At 33.7% G+C, this 22,689-nt stretch overlaps 3 protein-coding genes across 11 annotated transcripts in view; 1 reads left to right on the top strand and 2 right to left on the bottom strand.

Annotated features, from left to right (window-relative positions):
- Positions 1-12,200, bottom strand: part of LOC123710457 (neurabin-1) — a 28,179-nt gene extending 15,979 nt beyond the window's left edge. For 3 of the 8 annotated variants that reach the window (XM_045662345.1, XM_045662352.1, XM_045662346.1), the window contains exons 1-2: positions 4,887-4,910; positions 1,822-3,313 (exon numbers count right to left, since the gene is read on the bottom strand). In XM_045662345.1, the coding sequence (XP_045518301.1) occupies positions 1,822-3,313; positions 4,887-4,901 (1,507 nt within the window). In that variant the 5' untranslated portion in view covers positions 4,902-4,910. Of the gene's footprint in view, positions 1-795; positions 1,215-1,821; positions 3,314-3,419; positions 3,469-4,886; positions 4,911-7,751; positions 7,820-11,793 lie in introns of those variants that run through there. The other 5 variants (XM_045662348.1, XM_045662347.1, XM_045662350.1 and 2 more) reach the window with 5 other exon arrangements.
- Positions 3,805-7,512, top strand: LOC123710458. Its single transcript, XM_045662354.1, has 7 exons — positions 3,805-4,094; positions 4,323-4,407; positions 4,782-4,858; positions 5,184-5,366; positions 5,594-5,765; positions 6,248-6,327; positions 7,244-7,512. The coding sequence occupies exons 1-7, from the start codon at positions 3,860-3,862 to the stop codon at positions 7,435-7,437; spliced, it is 1,026 nt and encodes a 341-aa protein (XP_045518310.1). The 5' UTR covers positions 3,805-3,859; the 3' UTR covers positions 7,438-7,512.
- A 3,399-nt stretch (positions 12,201-15,599) lies between the features above and the next one.
- LOC123710097 (WW domain-binding protein 2) lies at positions 15,600-21,798 on the bottom strand. Of its 2 annotated transcripts, XM_045661797.1 has the most exons (7): positions 21,576-21,797; positions 20,269-20,443; positions 19,899-20,058; positions 17,997-18,127; positions 17,387-17,639; positions 16,808-16,890; positions 15,601-16,422 (listed from the first exon to the last, which is right to left on the bottom strand). In XM_045661797.1, the coding sequence occupies exons 1-7, from the start codon at positions 21,629-21,631 to the stop codon at positions 16,375-16,377; spliced, it is 906 nt and encodes a 301-aa protein (XP_045517753.1). In that variant the 5' UTR covers positions 21,632-21,797; the 3' UTR covers positions 15,601-16,374. The 2 variants fall into 2 exon arrangements, with proteins under 2 accessions (XP_045517754.1, XP_045517753.1); XM_045661798.1 differs by lacking the exon at positions 16,808-16,890 and having other exon boundaries at positions 15,600-16,422; positions 17,519-17,639; positions 21,576-21,798.
- Positions 21,799-22,689: the final 891 nt, after the last annotated feature.

The raw sequence follows: 22,689 nt of genomic DNA, 5'->3' as shown, positions 1-22,689 counted from the left end.
CGTTGTGACATAAAAAAAATGTATGCTTTATTAGTTCTATTTGCCAGTTCATTGATGCGACCCGGGCTTTGTTAATTAACACTTGTCAGCATTCAACGGAGCTTTGTTTACAATTAATTTTCTACAATTCCCGCTACGCTTGAACGTTAGAAGAAATTGTACTTCGAGCGATATGAAAAACTTTATTGTACTTCAGATAAGAAACTGCGATACGGAAGATGACCTAATAAGTTTTCTGCTTGAACCACTTCGTAAATGATTGTTAAAGCTACTTGGTTATTTATTAGGTCAAGATTCCTAAATAGGCCGTCAAGATTTTAAAAAAGTATCAAGACAACTCATCCCACACAAACATTAAGTGGATATTTTAAAATATATTTGCTAACCACGAGTTTTTTTAATTCTTTTAACGTAATTTCTTGCGACTAAAATTGTATAAATATCAAGTGCGTAAAACGGATAAATTGTTCATATACAAATTAATGTGTATCCATCATCACTTGAAAATAATGAGATAGTATATAAGTAAAAGTAACAACATTAAAATTATATAATTTTCATCTTTTCTACTGACGACATATTGCTGGACGGCATTGTTGTCTTTAAAATAAAAACTCTATATCCTTGAGTCTAATATAGAGAGTTACTTACTATAACGAATTCATATATAAGTCCTTCTCTGATTTTGCCAAATACATATTATTGCTAATATGTATTATTTATAGTCTTACAGTGAGTTTTCTGCTTTATGTCTGTATAGATAAAACGAACTACAAGTTTAAGGATGTTACTAACCGATACAACACCCGCACAGGCGCATACCGTCGGAACCTCGGTGCGGGCAACCCTTAGTGACTTCATCCCCATGCCATTGCAATCTCTCGCGTACACTCACGCGCACATTTAACTCTAAACGACGTATTTTGGCGACACTGGGTCACTTAACTATACACCACTTTAGACACTCACAAAACACTTCATCATCACACGTATACTTTGAATACAGGTCTTATTAGGTGTGCAAAATAAACTCAACGATACGTAAATAGCGTTTACGGGAACAGAAATGTTAAATAAAACCAACGTATCGGCCACTCGTTTAGGGATATTTAAGCACTCCCTCGTATTCAGACATAACATGAATATGGCAACAAGCTTATTGTAATTGTGCCAGTTAAATAGAGCAGAGGTAGGGGCAGGACGGCGTCCGTCGAGTAACTGCGCGGAGGCGGCGCCGGAGCATCTAAATCGGGATCGCAAGTCTCGCTTCTCAAATACCTTGACTTCCTCAATATTACATTGAACCCGCTGAACGCGAGACCGCCAAACGTACGTCAATCCACACCCACTTATAACAGACTAAAATTTGCGATGTTTTTGTGTGTCAAGCCAAGAACGCTTCTGTCCAATTTACAATGTAAAAAAAAACATTATGTGCCACGGCGTGGATATTAGAAAATAAAATTTAAGAAGACTCATTTGACACCCTATTTGACAACAATCTTTTAAGGTTTAAAACTGTTATAAAGAACATCATCGCATATCTCTTTTATTAGTATTTTTGACAGTTCTTGTATTTTTTCTCGTATATTTAATAAGACTAGCAAAAGCAAGATGAACCCTTTTAAAAATATTTTCATTATTTAACTGAAGCGAAAATCGTGATTACCTACACCTAAATACTAGTTTTAATTTACTTTTCTATTTGAACATTAAAGACTAAAAAAAACAATGTTGTATAAGGTATATAAAACAGATAAAGAGATAATCGTGATAAGCTCTACACCAAAAACATTTCTAGATAATAATAATAGAACTCACATTGGGATGGTGAAACCGGCGCTTCGGATGTTGAGCGTGGCAGGCTGTGAACGGGCGACGCTAGGGGCGATGTGAGTGGTGACCTATGTGCCACATTCACATTGACTGGTGACTCCGGTGTCGAAGACCTACGACTAGCCTTTTCCTCCCAATCACCACTGCATCGCGATGTCTCCTCGTTTTCTTCCAAATGGGGCCTAAGTACAACATCACACACATCCGGTCTTGTAGAAACTAATGCACCGACAGGTTCATCATCTGCAAGTATTATTTTAGGAGAGGACACAGGGGATTTATCAACTTTTTCTTTATCCGTCTTTTCTTCCAAGCTTTCCAATGGTGGCGTTAATTCTTCAGGTAATGAAGTTACCGGCGAGATGCTGTCATTATGTGCGCTTTTATCATCTGGTACTGGCGGCGGTGGAGATCTCGGCATTCGTATGGGCGGTGAAGGTAATATTTTGTGAAACTTAATCGGGGATACATTTCCTTCGCTTGATAAAACAGTAGTTGACGTTGTTATAGTCGATACACGCTCCACAACTTTAGCAGAATGAGAGTACATATCGATTCTGGGAAGTGGTTTTATTTCCCGCACATCATCTTTTTCAGGTGTTACCAAACTTCTTGTTTCTGTAATTTGTATAACAGCGGAATGAATTTCTGCTTTGGGTGATGGTGAACTTCTTACGGTGGGTGATTTCGCACTATTAGATCTAGGAGAAGGTAGTACAGGTGCGATGTTTTTAACAGGACTAGGTGATTTCGCAACAGGTACGCTTCGATTCACTAAAGCAGTGGGCAGAGTAGTAGGTCGCTCCAAATGAGTGTCAATCGCACCTGGAGAAAGAGGCGGAGTATAAACTCGCGAAGGAACCACATATCTATCAGTTTCTTCTGGAGATTTACGGTCTTGGCCTAGAAATTTATTTTCTATCCTCTCGTTTTCACTTTTGGCAGGACGAGATTTATTAAAGTGAGAAGTCCAATTTCTCTGCTTTTCTATTAGCTCTTTATTAAACCTTCTATCAGGTTTCTCTGGCTTTGGAAGCACACTAGGTTTGACTGGCTTTGGCGGCGGTTGTGCTGCACCATTTGACAATTTGTCTCCATTAATTGCAGAGGCGTATGGCACAGTCGGAGGGCCATGACTTCGTGGCGGACTCACGGAGCCGGCAGAGCTGGATCGAGAGCGGGATGGAGCACCTGGTGACACACCGCGTGTTCCAGCGAAACTGGCAGCGGCAGAAGGTGACTTTTCAATCCGGAAACCACGATTTTCTTCACCTAATTTTTCAAATAACGCGCGAGCATTATTAAACCTAGCCAAATGGCTCTCAGTCCTCACAACCGTAACGTCTGTTCCTCGCATGTCTTCGTCGTCTCTAGAAGGCATTCCTTGAAATATATTTGCTATTTTTGAAACTTTTGTGCCGTGTACACGTTTTTTGCTCTCCTCCATACTGGCCTGGTAGGGCCTCTTTACTCCAATCTGAAAATGAGATATTAGTGTTAGTGCGGTTTACTTTCTCATACCGTTACAACGGAATAAATAGGCCGTTTCTCCGAATGTAAAATTGATAATAAAGATAAGGTACAACAGCTCTGGTTGTCGGCGCTCGGTGCAAACACTAACGCACAAGGCGCTATCACTCACGACCTGACTCTGCCGTGTACCGAGTAATTTAACTTGAGATAGCGATATACTGCTGATAACAACCTTACTCATACATATTAAACGAGTAGGCTATTTGACATTGCGATCTTTCATTAGAACAACAACATTATATAGAAATTGCAATGAAATAAATAATGGTCATTAATATCAAAAACACTTTTGACGTGTCTTATAATCGAAACGTTTCTTCTTGTATTTTCAAGATTCATTTATTTAAATCTACTAAGTTCGAATTAGTCTTACTTATCAAAATATCTACCGACACACGATGTGATAAGATAATGTTAAATGTATTGATAAGGCTTCAATCACTAATTAACAATGCATTGTTTTCATAAAAGTATCACGACGAAGTAAAATATGAATATTGTATTAATTTGTATAACGGTTGTAAGTGTTTTTTTGACGACTAAACTATTTTATGCACAGAGGTGTGAAAAAGCCCAGACGTGTATAACTGATTTGACGGCGGAAGATTGCGGTGTAGGGCTATATACCTTAACCCGAAACAGTCACATATTTAACTGCTGTCCGGGATGCAAGCTCAACGCACCAGAAGAAGAAGAAGAAGAAGAAGAGGATGACGATTATTTAGGTAAGTGTATTTTCAATTCGTATTTTATACAAATTTCTACTTAACAGTACATCGTTAGCGTTTTTGTAGGTTTAAATACATACAAAAACGTCATATCAATAGAGAGGCTATGACAAGTAATTTCTAACTTCTTATTTAAACCTTAAAATATGATACCAATTGATTATAAACAATAAATAAATTCTGATATGTTTTAAATATTTCATTTTATATGTATTTTTAAACTAGACCATGAGTGTATGCCCCCCGCACACTGCCTGCCCGACGGTTCATTTTCACCTGTACAATGCAAAGGCGATTCATTTACTGGCAGGTAAGTCGATTATCATTATGAAATCGCATAACTCCTTTTCTGGAACATCCGATATATGTAGACGATTTCTATTATGATGTATGTAATATCCGTGAAATATGCAACTGAATATCTTTTTTTTGCCAAACAATGCATAAAAGAAATCAACGTTTATATATGGTTTCGTGAAGTACTTGTCTACCATATAATGTAACTCTTACACCAAAAGCCTAGGTCAAAGCTCGTAGGTTATAGCCAGTATACAATGGGAAGGTCGGCACTGGTTACCATAAGCCACTAATCAATTTACTTATGTATTAAAAAGGTTTACACAAAATATCATATCATTTTCCTTATGACAATACATTGTTAAATATAATATTAAAACAACACAGATGTTTCTGCGCGGATAAAAAGGGTCGAAGAATATTTGGACAAATGTGGAGGAGCGAAGCGAGCGAGATGTCATGCGGTATGTTTTTATTACAATCGAAACTCACCTGAGCCATAATCATATTTAAGATAACAGGAAAAACAAATCTAAACCTCAAGCATTATAACGTATGCATAACAATTTATCAAAAACCAATAAAGAATATTTATGCTGAGAATTTATAATTTTAAACAATACGCAAATTTTGAAAGACTATTACTAACATGATTTCTGTATATTGTCAAAAACATCAAGTGTCAGTCATTATAAACATTAAAAAAAACTTAATTTAAATATCTGTGGTAACAACATATATCAAGGTGAGATTAGGGAACAATCAGTCATACATCATCTTTACTTTCAGCTTGCAGCAGAGCAAGACGCAACTTAGAGGAAGAAGGAAACGTTGTGACCTTCCACTGCACATCCACTGGCGATTACGAACCTCTACAATGCAACAATGGAATGTGCTGGTGCGCTGAACCAAAAACTGGTCAGCCGACAGTGACTCCTGTCCCAGAGAAGGACATGACAATGTTGCCTTGTTGTAAGTATGTAAATTAGCCATAAGGTCAATGTAATGAGTGCTTAGTGCACCACTGAATGAGAGGATGTAGACAATTTTCAAATGAATTATGATCATAAAATCACTCCATTGGCATTTCTTAATTTAAATACTATTATATTTATATTAAATTCAGCAGCACTGTAGGTTAGTTCTAGATTAAAAATATCTCTACTTAAGCAGGATTTCTTCTTTTCCTCCAATTATAGACAGTTCATCGTCCGTCGGTGAGCAATATTTAAGACGATGCGAGAGTATAACTTTCGCCTTATCAACGATACAGAAAGAGCAAACTGAACATGGAACCAATTTCTACGGCAATCCAACGACATTCTGTGATTATGACGGCAGTTATGGCTCTTATCAAATTCAGAATGGAATGTAAGTAAACCATATCTAATTAAACAAATCTCACTTTTACAGTTCGGATAACTTCACCACCACATACAACTATTTACTAACGTCTATCTACGCACTAGTAAATCGAATACCGTTAAGATAACCTAACCTTACCTAACTCCAAAATAAGTGGTTTCGTAACATTTTGCTCTACAATAGAATTGTATATGCGTATATCTATAGTGCACACTACACATACATGTAGTTATACGCCTATATATATTTTATAAGTATTTTCATCCACTCCCGAGTAATAAAAACTTTTAATAAAGACTTGACCGACCTAAATTCTGTAAATGAAAAAAATGTCTGCTCGTTAAATTTCCAATACTTAAAAGTCGGGCGTCAAAAAATGCTACACCAGTTTTTCCATAGCACAATGGAGAAGGACAAAGTCAATTCTAAAATATATTTTTTTGTTCTAATAAAACGCAGTATACTTAAAAGCTTATGGGAACTTACAGAGCCTATTGTACCGGACGTGATGGGAAAATTTTGGGATCCTGGCAAGCCATTGTGAACGAAATGAACAACATGAATTGTAGTAAGTAACCAAACCATCAACCACTAAACAATCCTACTCCATAGAGTTTACTACCTTCCTTTAACCACAACATTTCCTTAACGATCATAAGGAAGTTGACTAAAATAGAATTTGTAGCGGTCCCCACATAATCTATTAACAGCGTATACGTTAAACCATTCTCAACTTTAAGGAAACTTTAATTTCCAGAGAGTACTCAATTGACACACAAAATTTAAATATTGAAAACCGATGTTTATTCATTTTTACGTTGAGCTTACTAATGAAAACTTCCTTAAAAATTTTCTACACAAGTCTTATAAGGCCGCTCGTTGCTTACACACTTAATATTTGTAATAAATTATTGTTTGAATATTTTAGCGTTGATTTGACGTTTATCTATTCGTTTTGTTAGTTAAAGATTGTTTACATGTCACTGCCAAGAGACGGAAACATAACGATACAGTTAGTGCATTGCTGAGCGAATTCGCGGCGACCGGTTTGCGACCATGACCCGATTCCCAACATCTCGTGATCATTCATTCTTCGTGTTCGGAATGTGAGAGTCATAGGATATGTCCAATGAACTAACTGTTATACAGCGAAAACGAAAGCTGCCCACCTACATTTTGCCCGAGCTTTAATCCGCATAGTGTCCCATACATTCATAATTATTATTCGCTTCTCGATTTAAATGTTGTTTTAATCTACATTGTATGACTAAAAATAAGCCCAATTAAGCCCATTTTATATAAAACAAAAACACCCATCATTAATAGACGTCTCATTATAAAATAGGTTTAGTGGGTGCGGCATTGATGTACATACATTTAATAATTTTCTTTCGTTTAGCAGCTTTTTATGAGATTAAACTTTAAAAATATTTTTATCTTCTAATAACGCCATATTAAATCCCATCCAACATTTTTATTCACAGACTGCGCTCGTGACTCTTCGCTGCATTTCCCGGAGCGAGGCATGACGGTGGCAGAAGTATGTCAGCCTAATGGCAACTATCGACCAGACCAATTTGGAAATGGTCGTATCTACTGTGTGGACTCCGACGGGTACTCGCTAGAACGAATAGATTGGCCAGAAGTTTGCGTTCGAGCCAGCAACGGAACGGCATGATTATAGATTCCAATTAAGAAGGCATTTTAATAAAAGCTCGATATGTTATGCTTTATTATAATGTTAAGATCAATATTGTTTGTTTTATTTATTATCATCGAAAATAATGATAAATTTAACTCAAACACTTTTTATTTGCTACGGTAGAAGCGGCCGAGATAATGCAGTGAATAATTTGAGATTCTGGACTGAAACTTTATTATGCTAAAGATGATAAATAACATGGGATAATTCTATTAATTTCTCATCACAATTTCGAGTAAAGTTTCCAGCAGATATATCAACTAAAGCATAGGGGTCAAAATAATACGTACTTAACAGACGTGTCACAAGTAACAAGCGACGCGCGGCCGCTCGCTCGCCGCGTGCTTTCAGATGCCATCTGTAACAAAACATTATTATTTTTATATGCCAATAAATATATATTTTTTCCTATTATATATTATACACATAGTATTAAAGGAACTGTCAGTTTTAATCACGCCTGCAGCTTAAAAGCACAAACTACTAGTCACAAGGTCCTAAATTTGATGCAAGATGCACTTGCATATGCATTATTTATCAAAAAGATCATATGTCTTCACTATATTAGTGTTAAGATATCACTCATTCCACGTCATTAAATTTGAATCGGTAGACATGCCTACTCATCGCCAAAGAAGAAAGAGTGTTGCTACACACATCAATCAAAATGGCAAACAACACTTATTGTAAAACAAATTTATTAGCCTGTCTAGCACTAGTCCCAGTTATCAACTAGGTAATCGTTAACTTTATAGTAAGCCTTTTTAAACAGCTTTTCTTTAGTACATTTATTAAAAGTCAGAAATAAAAGAGCCTATGGAATTTTATTAAAGAAAAGTATACCTCTTCCCAAAAAAGAATTATAAACTTTAGATGCCTTTAGGACTTCTAGTGCCTACGCGAAAATTGCAGTAATTCTAGCAAACTTATCACTTATTTTGTATACATACATTATATTTTTATAAATATGTTGCGAGGGAAAGGTAAGTATATTAATTTCCTTGAATTTATACCTACAATTTACAATATAGATTTTAAAGAAAAGGGAATTGCTAATGTAACATAATCAAAGAACTTTCATATTGTATTATTTTAGAACCACACAAGCGTAATTTCATTAATATCTAAACATTTAATTACCTAAATGATATATTTGTAAAAAAAAACAAATACAATAACGATAATAATAACAAAAGAAGTTGTTTTGTATTTTTTATCCAATGAGGGTTAACGAATACGTTTAATAGGTATTGAACAGTGTTCACTTTCCGTATAGAATTACGTAAAATGACCTTAAAATTCAATACAGCCGCTACTAGTGTTCAATCCGTTTCGACATCATTGCACGAAAAATGCACGTAATTAATACTTCATTGACACTTCCGGTCAAAAAGTACTTAAACCACAGTATGACATTTAATATTGTTAAAATCCACAATAACTTTGTTATCAGTGAAATATTACGTACGGTTACGTAAAAAGGATTCAAACGCAATGGCGTTAATTGGTTTGATTTATAAATTTATCCAAGAGACGACCTTTACGTTAGGTATTCACCGCGAATATTCAAGTAGAAAAAGTAACATGATTGAAGTAAGACTAATTAATATTTATGAAGGAAACCGAGAAAAATCTACGTAAACGTCGACTATTCCAACTTTCAAGTGGAACTCAGATTTTCGTGCATAAGCAACAATATTGATCATATTACATACTTGCCTTACCTACTTTTGCGATTTAAAAAAAAACCAAAGCGTTGTTTTATATTAGAAAGCACTTGATTCTATCGTAACTAATCTTAACTAAATTACTCATTTTCTGCAGCGAGAATATCAAATAGTTTTAAATTTAAAATCTTTTAATAATAAAATTTTTACACAATAACATAAAATTATTTGCTACATAATTTGCATAATGGGATCGAAGGTTAAACACGATGATTCACTATGTTTTATTTGGATAACGAAAAAGCTAAATTTGTTTAATGTGTAGGCAACATAAAATAAATACGGTCGTTAAAACTACTTGAATAACTATCCCAGGATATATACAGTTTCCAAATAATTTCCTATTAATGACCATTCATGATTCTGTGAAAGTACAAACGCATATTTTAAATCAGTAATAGTAATTATATGTAACGAAATTAGAGAACGAGAGTATATCGGCGATGTAGGTACGTACCTACAATTAAAAGTGGACTGGTGCAAATTCCGTTACGTATTGTTTTACGCTTTTCATTTTAGTGTATAAATTACATAATGGATATTGTTAATATGTGAACTATATTTTTTAACAAGTTTCGTAGTTTTTAAATTAAAGCATAATAAACAAACAATTATAAAGATAATGTAGTATGTAGTGAAGACGTTGATTATGTCCTGACTAATACAAAATACGCATCCTGAGCCCGAAACATTAGACTCGATACTTCATCACTAACATCACGTTCATTCTTTTTAGAGCTAAGAGCACTACAGCAGCACACATCATACATGTACACTGTAGTCTCGCCCTACTGAGCCGTATGGAGACGGCAGCTTGGAAGTTGGAAGGCACTTAAGTACATACTTGTAGACTGCGCATGGATTATGACAAACACGGCCGATCTTAATTGCTATTTAAGTAATTTTAGGTATATACTTAACCGCCTAACAATTATTTTTCTATCATTCTCTCAAGCGAAATCTTGTTGGAGCACAATCGCAAGATTTCTATCAGTCGTAAACTAAGCGTGCGTACCGGCTTAATACAATAGAAACAAACAATATTATCTGAGAACTTGTATAATAAGGATATTGTGAAATGTAATGTTCCATTTAATACAAGTATATATATTGTTGAATTTCCAATAGCTGAAACCAAAATAATTTTCATTAAGTGTTTTTTATTATACTCTTTATATGAACATTATGTTAAAATTGACGGATTGACTACTTGTATTTTGGGTCGTAACGTAAATTTGCGATACGTAAAACACAATATAAGTTTGATAAAAAAGATTTATTTTTCTAGACAATATTAAAAACACGCAATGTCAACTCTTACTAATTGATTTTTAAATGTATTCTTATATCTAGATGGGCTAAGTAAGCTATGTTGGAGCTTAGCGACATGATATTGAGATCAAAACGCGCTATATAGAATCGTTGCTTTGAATTTTATTGGTATCGAGTGGAGGGCGCAATATTGAGGGCGTAGGGTAGCCTCGTTGAACACTTGATCATGTTACTACTCCCCTATAAATATCATCAACATTATAAAGCCTTATGTAATTTACAATTTCCATAATGTACTAGTAAAAAATATAAAATATTCAATAATTAAATTCCTATAGGCAATGGTGTTAGCTTAGTGGTTTAGGAATTCAGTCATTACCCTATGGTAGGTTAGGCATGTAAACATTGTAACTGAAAATAAATCAATGTAAGTTGCCCAAAAAAGGCCAACACAAAATCACAACTTGCATTTGCAGAAGTATAATTATTTGCAGATTTTTACAATAGTAGTAATACCAGGTGTATTTCTCTATAATTTAAAAACATTTATTTAATTATTAATTAATGTAGGACTAGTCATTAATATAGACCATAAGCAGCATAGAATATTATTATGAAATCTTTTACAATAGTACTTGAACTATAAAATGTTTCACTATACAGGGTTTAAATAAATGTTAGACATGTATAAATTTCACTCATAAATGTTCGTCCTATTTTCCAAAAACTTCAATCGAAGGTGTTTATAGTTTTATTTTGTGAGAATTTTTGATCACAATGGAAACGGTGCAAAAAAAGATCACAATAGTTCTTGAAGTCATTAAACTATATTGTTCATGGAAATATAAATACATAAACAATTTCAATTTTTGTTTTTGGAATTATAAAATTGGTAATGAATATAGTTTGAGGACTATTTCTATTTAATTATTTGGCATAACAAAACAGAAAAATATAAATCTTGGCTTGACTTGGAACTGAATACAAACATGTAAAATGGATTTTTTAATAATTCTACACAAATAATATGTAGATATTTTAATCATTCCTGACTAATAATATGAGGCGAGGTAAAGAGCGGTTTAAATATGTTTTATACATTTGAAAATGTCTTTTATAAATGTATCCTTATTTTTTTTTATTTTTGTATATAAACTAGATCTTTACTGGGTATCTTAACTTCTATATTAGTAATATTAAAATCGATATAATAAAGCAAGGCGTAAAAGCAACAAACATCGGTAGAAAACCGACTTAAAAATCCGCTATTATAATAATGTTTATATGCAAAATCAGATAGTAAACCAATAGAAATTAGAAAAGCTACGCTGACCTTATAACAGCGTCACGTTTTCTCCACTTAGGTGCAATCCGGTTTGCCACATCAGAACAAGAATAAACCACATAACAAATAGTATTTTAACACAATTTCTCACTTTTCACCACATATATAAACCTTTATATATTTTCTACGATATGTATCTTGTTAAATTTCCACACCTTAAAACACAAACAGTCAGTGGGTAGACAAGATATTCGAAAGCTTATGGAATTTTAGATGAAAGTATATGTAAGACGTTAAATACGATAGTACCTGTTAAATTGTTACAAGAAGCAACTGAAATCTTGCTTTTAAATCTCGATAAGATAATTTTGTATCGAATATACTAATAATTAAATTTTATACACATCACTGAAGCCGCTCGTAGCTTCACCGCACTTCACTCCCCGACCCCCGTGTTTTTCAATTTTCGGAAGCAGAGATATCGGTGTTCAGAATATTATTAATGAAATGTGTTGCCAGAGCTCAAATTAAAAAAATAATAGTGATGCGAGTCAACTTTTTATGGATTAATCCCGTAAATTTGCGTAGGCTTTATATAAATTTCAACAAACAAAACAATTTTTAAAAAGACTTCTGTGTTTATATTTATGTTATATAAGCTAGAGTCTGGAAGAATGGATAGCTGCAATAAATTTATTCACAAAGTAAACCTTTATATTCTTCATATTGAACATAAAGATTACTGTCGAATATAATGAAGTAACGATGAGTAGAGATTTTACATACGTAAATACTCAAAGCTACTTAGCCTGGCAACATTGTAGCGGAGTTTTATCCACATCCGACTAAAATACTTGTATCACTGATCAAATTAATAAAAAAATGGTTAATCCACAGATAGTATAATAATTATTTAATGTAGTATAAATTAAATAAAGCAAAACAAAATAAATAATATTGTCTACATTACATTTTGTATGTTGTATTTCCAAATTTGTGCCTACAAACTATGAGGTATGCTGGTCTGTTTATCTGTTTATAGTTCTTTTTTAATTTTCTCTTAATGAACAGTTTTGGCAAATGCTTTGACAGGCCAAATTTTAAATACGCGCTTCAAATTAAAAGAACAATTAGACGATAAATTTTCCACAACTGAACGTTTTTTAAAGCAGATTTTGCCGCATTCCATCACTATGTGGAACCAGCTGCCACTAAAGTATTTCCAAACCGATGCGACGTAGGGTCCTTCAACAAAACATATAATTTTGTATTATTAATAAATATATTCTTTAATTAATTTTTCGTGTTATGGCTTAAATCGCACTTGGCCGTTTTCATTTCTTGTTATCATATTTAAGAAGATAGTAAAAATTACATTTAACAACTCACAATAATATCTCATTAACACCAACAATCTACAAAAATTAAAAATATTTTTAAAAGTTATCTACATAAAAAGTATTCTACAGTTAAATAGAATAGTTACACTTTTTTTGCTCGTAAATGCGTAAACCCCCACTCCTTTGTTTAATGCTCAAGTAGTTTGCCGGTATCTGTACCAATTCTTAAAGGCTCGCAAATTATTCGGTATCACTTAACATCATGTGAGTCTCCAATAACTGGAGGCCCTCCATACGCCTGTATGCCCCGTTATTCAAAAAATTAAAAGAAGTTGTCATACCCTTTTTGACCACGTTTAGTTATCTCTAGATAAAATAATAATTTGTAATCGAGAATTCATCCTCAAAGCAAAATATGTTGATATGACGTCTGTAACGAGATACTAATGAAAAATAAAATTTTCTGTGAAATATTACATATTAGACAGCACTCAAGACGAGATTTTCACTTGTGTTCTTGAGATACGAAATATAACATAACTAATATAAACTTAAAGGACCTAAACGGCCACCTGGTTGGTTGCTTGTTATTAACTGACAACGACATACTGTAAAAAAAATGCTTATGATAAGTAATAAGTTTAATTCAGTGCTCTATAAATTACAAAATGGTGCAACATTTCTTCTTTTGTCTCCAACGAGATTCTGTTGATCGCCGATTATATACTTTTTGTATTCGCTTTTTATGAGTTTTATTACTATATTTATTGCTTATGCGAGAATCCTTTGACTGAACTCTAGCGCATTCACAAGGTGTACCTATCCTGCTTACAGTGTCAGTAGCACTAGGGCATTTTCTTTTTGCTTTGCTACATTTTTTATAACATTTCTCGGGGTCTTGACAAGGTGGAGGTCGAGGTCTATGCTTGTGAACACTGCATGTTGGCGCTGATATACATGGTTTAATACTCTTTGTAGCTGCAATGATAGAACACGATTAGAAAAATTAATTATTTAACTTCAATAATAAATTTTTGTATTAGTCAAAAAATTCTTCTTTCGAAAAGTTATAAAAAATACGACTATAATTAGTTGATGAAAAGTTTATTTTAACAGTTACATAGCTTAAAATCAAATATTTATGAGATCTACAAATTTGTTTGAAAAACCAGAAGTTACAAAATTGTACAACATTTCCGCCCTCTGGACACTCTCCCTCGATGACCCTTGCCAAGACAGCAATCAGCTTCTGATCTCGGCGACCCTTTCTTTTTGGTGTAGTTAAGGTAGGAGTTGCCTCCATGTAGGCGATCATTCTTTTTCATTTTCGCTTCTTTTGACTTTCTACTGAGGAACTTTTCTACTTCCTTTACGCTTCGCGGGTCGGAACTTTTTAATTTTCCACAACTGCCGCATTTAGCTTTAGAGCGAGTTGACATGATGGATACCGCGCTCCGGCATGGCTTTATGCCTTTCGATTTGGTTTTCTTGAGGCATTTTTCGGGATTTTGGCATGGTGGTGGAGTAGGGTGACATCGGATGGGGATACATGACGCCGACGGCGTACAGGGCGGATGAGACATTGGTGCCAAAAATGTTACTCTGCAATACAAAAAATCAATGAGCTGATATTTTTTTTAAGCTTCTACTATAAAATTTCACAATACCAAGCCTGCAGGTAACTTGCCACTAAAAATCTATAGTTTTAAAGAATTCACGGTAACTTACCTTAAAAAGTATCCACTTTTTTCTCTTTCACTGACACAATATCACGCAAAAAAATACAAGGTTTACTTATCTAGCATATTTATTTAAGTTACTTACAGTAATGACTCATGGTAGGGGTATTTCAGGATGTCTGAATCACCAGTGCCAATTTTTAGTCTAGATAAGAAAAAAAAATACAAAATAAATAATAATACAAGATATAAAATTACAACTTTGTACAAAAGTTCAATACCTTTTTGGCTAAATTTAACAAATTCTTAATTGAACTTTTGTATTAAAAGTTTCCAGTGGCAAGTTAGGTTTAGGCTTATCTACATGGCTTTTTGTACAAAGCTGTACCATTAAACTGTACAATTACTTACCCATTCTATTAAATGTTACGATGGAAATTAAATCATATTACTCTGATATTTTGCTTTTTTTTTGACACAAAAATTTTCAATTTCTGACAGACTTATTGATTTTCTTTATTCAATGTTGACATATCTAATCTTCTTTTTGTGATGGACAGTTACACATCCATAGAACACAATTATTACTGTACATCACATAATAGCAAGATACATAGTTACACTCTCAATTCTGCGATCTATATAGATATATTTCTTCTTTATCTAGTATTGGAACATTTATTTATTATTATTATTATTTTTATTATAATAATAAATTAAAACATTTATGAAATACGGTTTGCTTATGATATTTTTATTAGATCCATCATTAAATAATTAAGATCTTTTTAAGCTATTTGGCAATTAACACAATGAAACTATCAACATTCATAATAATACATTTATTAAAACATCTATAATCTTATACAATAGAATTTATGAATTAAATATCTTTTATAATCATTGTACATCTATAAGGCAATATATTTTACTTGATTATATGCATTATGGCCAATAATTGAAGCTATGCCTTCAGAAATAATACTTTGAGATCTTACACAGCCATATTTATAGAAATTTTTGGGAATGTAAAACCATTTGAATATCATAACAATGCAGTTTAACAATAATACCTTCTTTTAATTTAGTAGGTTAAAATAAATGACAACATTTAAGCCTTCGAAGACCAATTACATAGCAAGTATATAGGACTGATTATAAGGATGCGTTCAAACCCTTTTTAATAGTGGCTTAATCAATAATAATATATCCATTATTATCAAAAAATCAGCGAATTTGGCCAAAAATTCATTTTTATCTCCCTTATTAAGAAATACTTAATCATGTCACACACTGTTCCCACATCTACCTCCTGTTGATTTATGTTTAAAGGGTAAAAAGTGTAACAAGATTGATTTATTCCTTGTGAATAAGGGTTATTTTTTAATTAACTTTTTACATGACCATGGATACAAGTCCGTCCATCAGAATAATAGAGTACACAAGGGTTATATTTAAAAATGGGGTACCACCTTTTTAAAGCAATTGTTTGGAGTAAATGTATGATATATATATAAGGCTAACATTTTATGGATAATGCTTTTTCTCTGGTTTGTGTGCAAATGTTATTTGGCGCCGTGGCTGATTCATGTGAAAGTGTGGACAGTGGTTTAGTTCTCTTTTTTCGACGTTGATTCCTGATAGGTTGGGGGTTGGTCCTGTAAGAAAAAAGTAGTCTTTAAAATAGGTAAGTAATCAAAAGAATAAAAAAAATTGAAATACAAGCTTTTTATAAATAACACTATAGAATCATTTTAAATAAGATAACTTTTTTTAAATTTTTGTCTATTCCTTTGTAAGTTAGGGCGTGGCGGAAGTACTATACAATTTTTTTTTATCAAATTAAAGGTTGATTTGATTGATTCATTGATAAGAAAATATATACTACAATATAATTCATCTTCATCTTCATCTTCATCTTTGATATCTTTTAAATTGAAATTAATTATCCTGAGAGCCAATCACATATGAAATGTCTTAATAAATTTGTTATCTTAATGTACCAATCAATACTACTAAAACAATTAATACTATATTACTCACATTGTATGAAGGTGGAACATAGGCTGTTTGCGGTCTGTTGGGATCATAATAAGCGCTTTGCGCAGCTTCAGCGGCTTTAGCTTCTGAAATTTTTTAACAACTCTACTGCAACTTACATAACAATACGATATACATATACACAAAATAACCCAATTTATATGCACACTAGTGAGCTATGGCTATGTTAATCTTAGTTAATTATTTATCTACTTCAGCTAGCACAAAAAAGTATTAATTTACAAATATTTCATAAGTTATGGTATGAGTGTCAAACATGTCAAAATATAATAAAATTTACCATATATAACACCATAAAGGATAATAAACATATAGACCTGCAATAATTGTCAATCAATGTATTCTAACTAGAAAAAAAAACTGTATTTTATAGCACACATGATATCCGTTAATGAAATTTGATTAAATTAAACGTTAGAAATTATATCCGCTGAAATAATTTCATTACCAAGTTGCAAAATTCTCATCTCATAAATGTAACAGTTGTGCATTGTTTTTTTTTTCATTATAATTAGTTTATAATTAAAATTCACATGTGCTAAATAATAAATCAGAACTTACCACTTGAAGACATTCCAGGTGGAGGTACAAAACCTCCAGCAAAACCTGCCGCGGGTGGATTGTTACCCGGATATCCGGGCGGATTTCCGTTACCCGGGTAACTTGGTGGTGCGTTGGGATATCCGGACCCACCTGTTGCATCACTGCCCGAGAATCCGGTACCTGGCGGGTATGCAGCACCCATCACGCCAGGGTATGGAGGGGGACTGTTTGATACAAATACAGAGTTTGGTGCTGGTTGGTCGGGAAACGCCTGTAATAAGACATATTACGGTAATCAGTTCATGATTTATGTCTTATATGTACAATAAATAGTAACAATGCAATACATTCTCCTTGGAAAGAAAAAAAAACACAAACATACTGACAGTCATAGCCCAGACTTAAAATACTTAATAATAAAAACATTTGCGTCGTTTCGGAATGTTCATAAAAATGAATAAGTTGAATATATCTGTTTAAAATGTTTTTACTACGTAGCTGGTAAATGAAAACGGAGTTCAAAATTCCAATAACGACGAACCAGGCACTGAATGCCCTACATCGATAGTGGCTGAAAGCATAAAATTATTTAAAATGGGTGGTGGCTCAGAAAATAGGTTATACTTACAGAGTAAGGTGGGACCCAGCCATAGTAACCTTGTGGTGGTGGGGCGTAAGCGGGAGGCGCAGCTGCGTACCATGGCCCACTGGGTGGAGTGTAGGGCGGCGGGGGAGCATTCGGGGTGGAGTGACGGGATGCTGAAAAGGATTCGAGTATTTATTAGTAAAAAGAAATATCGCACACCCTTGAACAGTGGTTATGGTTGATACTTTCGGTTAATTATAATCTTGACAGCATTGCACCAATCATCAATCAAGATTATCGTATTGTTTGATAGTTTATTATATATATACGTAGTTGGTCTAAAGTTCTGCCACTGGCACATTATTTTTAAATTTCAAAAACATGATTTTATAAAAAAATGATTGAATGATATTTTTTAATGTTTGACTATTGTTTTAAAATAAAAAATCACTCTCCGTAATTTTTCACGATGGAGTAAAACCTAAAACCGAATAGTTGATATGGCGTTGCACCGCTGTGGGAACTCGCCGAGGACCATTTTTAAGTTGCTCAAAAATTTCAATATAACGCATAGGTTTGTGTACCGTACTATTGATAGGTAATGAAGTCTCCAGTGTTGAGGACATGAAAAGAACTGTTCGGCCAAGCTCCGCAAGAACACCAGCAGTAATCAAAGCTATCAAGGCGTGGATAGCAAGAAATCCTTCCCCGAAAACAGTAGTTGATGGCTTTCCAGATGGATGTCAGTAGGAAAACAATAAAAAAAGGTTTTAATTGAAGATCTTGGCCTACGAGCATACAAAAAAAGATTGTGCACTTACCTAATGCTCGTCTAAAAGCAATAAGGCTTAAGGGATCGCGAGTGTTGCTAAAGCGGTACATGAAAAACCGATACCCTAATATCCTCTTTACGGACGAAACAGTTTTCGATATTGAAGAGAAGAAGTACAATAAACAGAATAATAAAGTATATGCTAGGAGTTGTGAAGAAGCTGGAAATAAAGTTCTGAGGGTGCAACATGGATATCATCCATCATCAGTAATGGTCTAGTTGGGAATGTCCTATTACGAGCCAACTGAGGTTCATTTGCGAAAAGGGGGGTCAAAACCACTGCAAAACCGTCTCAGGGGCAGGTGCCCAGCACGCTAATTTGCGTCACATCACTTCGTGTTCCAGCAGAACTCTGCGCCTGTACACAAAGCCAAGACCACTCTAGCCTGGTTTCAGCATCAAAACATTGACTTAATTAGACATGAGGATTGGCCTTCCTCCAGTCTGGACCTTAATAAAAGACTATACAATTAGGCAGATCTTAGAGGAATATATGTGATAAAAGCCATACAATTTTGGAGTCTGAAGTCATCTTTAAAAAAAGTAGTCATTGAAATCGACATGAATATGGTGCGTGCTGCGATAGACTATCGCACAAGGAAGGATAATTTTATGCTATTTCTATCCTTAATTAATGTACTATAAATTGAAATATCACTAATTAAAAACTAATCAGTACTTTTGTTTTAATCATTATTTCCATTTATGACAGAACTGGGACCAACCGAATTTTAAATTCTTTAAGCATAATTTATATGTATGTAATATAAAGTATGCTTAAAGAATTTAAAATTGTTTAACAGTTAACAGGCTAGGCAAGTAATGAAATCTCATCAATCCAAGTCATCTGCCTAGCCGTTTGATCAACTGGCTGAATATCTTTCAGGGCGCTAGTTAAACGGCGCCGTTTCGTTAAAAGGCTAGGCTGTTAATTGAATGGCTAATTAAGCTGGCTGCAACATATATATATAGATAGAGTTAATTAAATATTTAAACAACTACATGGAACAAAACTGATAGCAACTGTATATTCTTATCATTGTTATGCATAAATAATATCTAGTCTCAGTAAGATAAATCCTGATAAGTGTTATTATAAGTAACAATTATACCCAAATGTGCAGCTTTGAGCATTGCCGTTCCAAATTCAATTGCCCCACCAGATTTAAATGTGATCTTAAACTTCACTTCACCAACAAAATTTCCATTTGGTTGAGCATGTATTTTTCCCTTGATATAATTTGCACTAAACATTGGTTGTTCAACTGTTACCTAAAAAAAATTACGTCTATAAATCTCAATAAATGTAAAATAAGTGTCTCAATATAAAATAGTGATATTTTAGAATAAGATTAAAAAGTAAAGGAAATCACCTAACTGCGAACTAAACTACACCAGAAAAAAGGTCTACTCACAACATTGTCAATTTATTATTAAGCAGTAATAGATATTAAACTAAAATAAAGTTTACAGATCACTTACATCTTGCAATGCAACAAATGGGAAACTGAAAGATCTCACTGTATCAGTATTATTTTTAGAGTTATATATCATCCTGTGCGTTGTAAGGTACATACGTCCATTTTTGGGACCTTTGAACTGTGGGGTGTCATTGCCGTAAAATTCCAAGGTCACATTGTCAGAGAACAATATGATACTGAAATAAGCAGAATTTAATTTTTATAAGCAGTTCTATTGATTATTAATCCTTATGAAGTTTTAATATTGAGTTTTCGAAGCTCTTTTATTATTTTACTACATTAAGAAAAATATAGTAACAAAAATGCTAACAGAATTATTTTAAGAGCCAATTAGTCGGATATTACAACTTATAGGCTTGTTGATTTCAATCACACCAGACAACCAACAAGCTATATTAAAAATATAAGGAAGTACATGTGTTTTAAAGTATATATTAATACTTAGTGAATTATTAAATACATTACCTTAAAAAATTGCGGTAAAACACTACTGAGTAGGGTGACTCATTATTATTGCACCATTATTATTGATCTTACATTAGGTAAACTATATAAATTTAAAAAAGATATTGAGTTTTTAACAGCATTTAATTTTTTTATAGTTCTTGAAAATTTTTAAGAGATAATGGTTTTTGACGTGGTAAAAAAAATTAAAACATTGTCACATTGTCAGAGAACAATATGATACTGAAATAAGCAGAATTTAATTTTTATAAGCAGTTCTATTGATTATTAATCCTTATGAAGTTTTAATATTGAGTTTTCGAAGCTCTTTTATTATTTTACTACATTAAGAAAAATATAGTAACAAAAATGCTAACAGAATTATTTTAAGAGCCAATTAGTCGGATATTACAACTTATAGGCTTGTTGATTTCAATCACACCAGACAACCAACAAGCTATATTAAAAATATAAGGAAGTACATGTGTTTTAAAGTATATATTAATACTTAGTGAATTATTAAATACATTACCTTAAAAAATTGCGGTAAAACACTACTGAGTAGGGTGACTCATTATTATTGCACCATTATTATTGATCTTACATTAGGTAAACTATATAAATTTAAAAAAGATATTGAGTTTTTAACAGCATTTAATTTTTTTATAGTTCTTGAAAATTTTTAAGAGATAATGGTTTTTGACGTGGTAAAAAAAATTAAAAGGTCAAACAAACAAGTAAAGCTGGAAATTATTAATTGTATAAAAGTAATTTGGTAAATAATATATTATAGCTATATAGCCTATATAGACCTGCTAATCAAAGTAAATAGTGAACATACAAAGCGATGACGCAGAAACATACCATTCTCCGGCGTGTATGAGTACACCATGATCTGCATGAGCGGTATTAAGAGACATCTTTAGAAATAATACTGTCTGGGACTTGAAATCGCTTTATTTGGTACACATTTACCACTAATATTTAAAATACAAAAACAGAATATACAAAATACTCTCGACTTTTCCGAGAATTAGCCGATCACAAAATACCAGTGTTGCCAGATGGTCTTGGCGATGTACCCTAGACTAATTTGATTTCCCCCAGATATCCCCTAGGATGCCCAAATGGGGCATGGCTCGGCTTTTTAAAGCGGTGGTCATGATGGGATTGTTGGGAAATGATAGGCATTACGCAAAGTAATAGAAAATGGATTGACAGGTTCAAGTTTTATTTGGTTTTTGGTTAAATGAATATATAATTTGTAAGGTTAACACCACACCACCATCTTTCTTACTTCAATTTACTTCCAAGATCAGGAACGAAATACGAAAAAAAAATTAAATTCCCCAAAAATTTCCCCTTAAAAACCCCCAAATATTCTTTCCCCCTATTCTGACCCTAACTCGGTTGAGAAACCCCTAAATCTAGGGAAAAAGACTCTGAACTGGTAACACTGCAAAATACAGATATATAAAGTCAGTGTTTTAGTGGAGAGTTTGGCTCCCTACCATAGCCCAATGGATGAAGTTGGCGTCCACACGCCACTTTGACAAAGCTAAACACCATGCCCATCCGCTGGTGCGTAATAGCATCAACTATTACCCCTTCCCGAGAAAAAAGGCTCGTAGGAGGCCCCGACACATACTAACGGATCCGGATGATCCGATTACCGTAGCAAACGATAAATTAAAAGCCGCCCGCGCGGCCAAAAATAATAAAAATAGCCAATCACAGATTAGGGTAAAAAACCGCCTTCACCGGGGAAGGCGATGACCTTTACATCGCACTTCGCTCACTCCAGTGAGCTTCCGTCCTGCCCTTCAGGCGATTGACCGCCCCGCGACGGCCCAAGCCGAGGTTCGAGTCTCACAGGAGACGCCCTTGCGCTAGCCGCGGGATAAAACGCCATTCTGGCCGAGCTACGCTCGCCAAAACAGCCCGAGCTGAACTGTAAAGGCCCTTAAGGCCAACAGCG

The sequence above is a fragment of the Pieris brassicae genome, chromosome 5, assembly GCF_905147105.1.
Source record: "Pieris brassicae chromosome 5, ilPieBrab1.1, whole genome shotgun sequence".
NCBI lineage: Eukaryota > Metazoa > Arthropoda > Insecta > Lepidoptera > Pieridae > Pieris > Pieris brassicae.
This window is presented reverse-complemented; position numbering and strand designations above follow the sequence as displayed.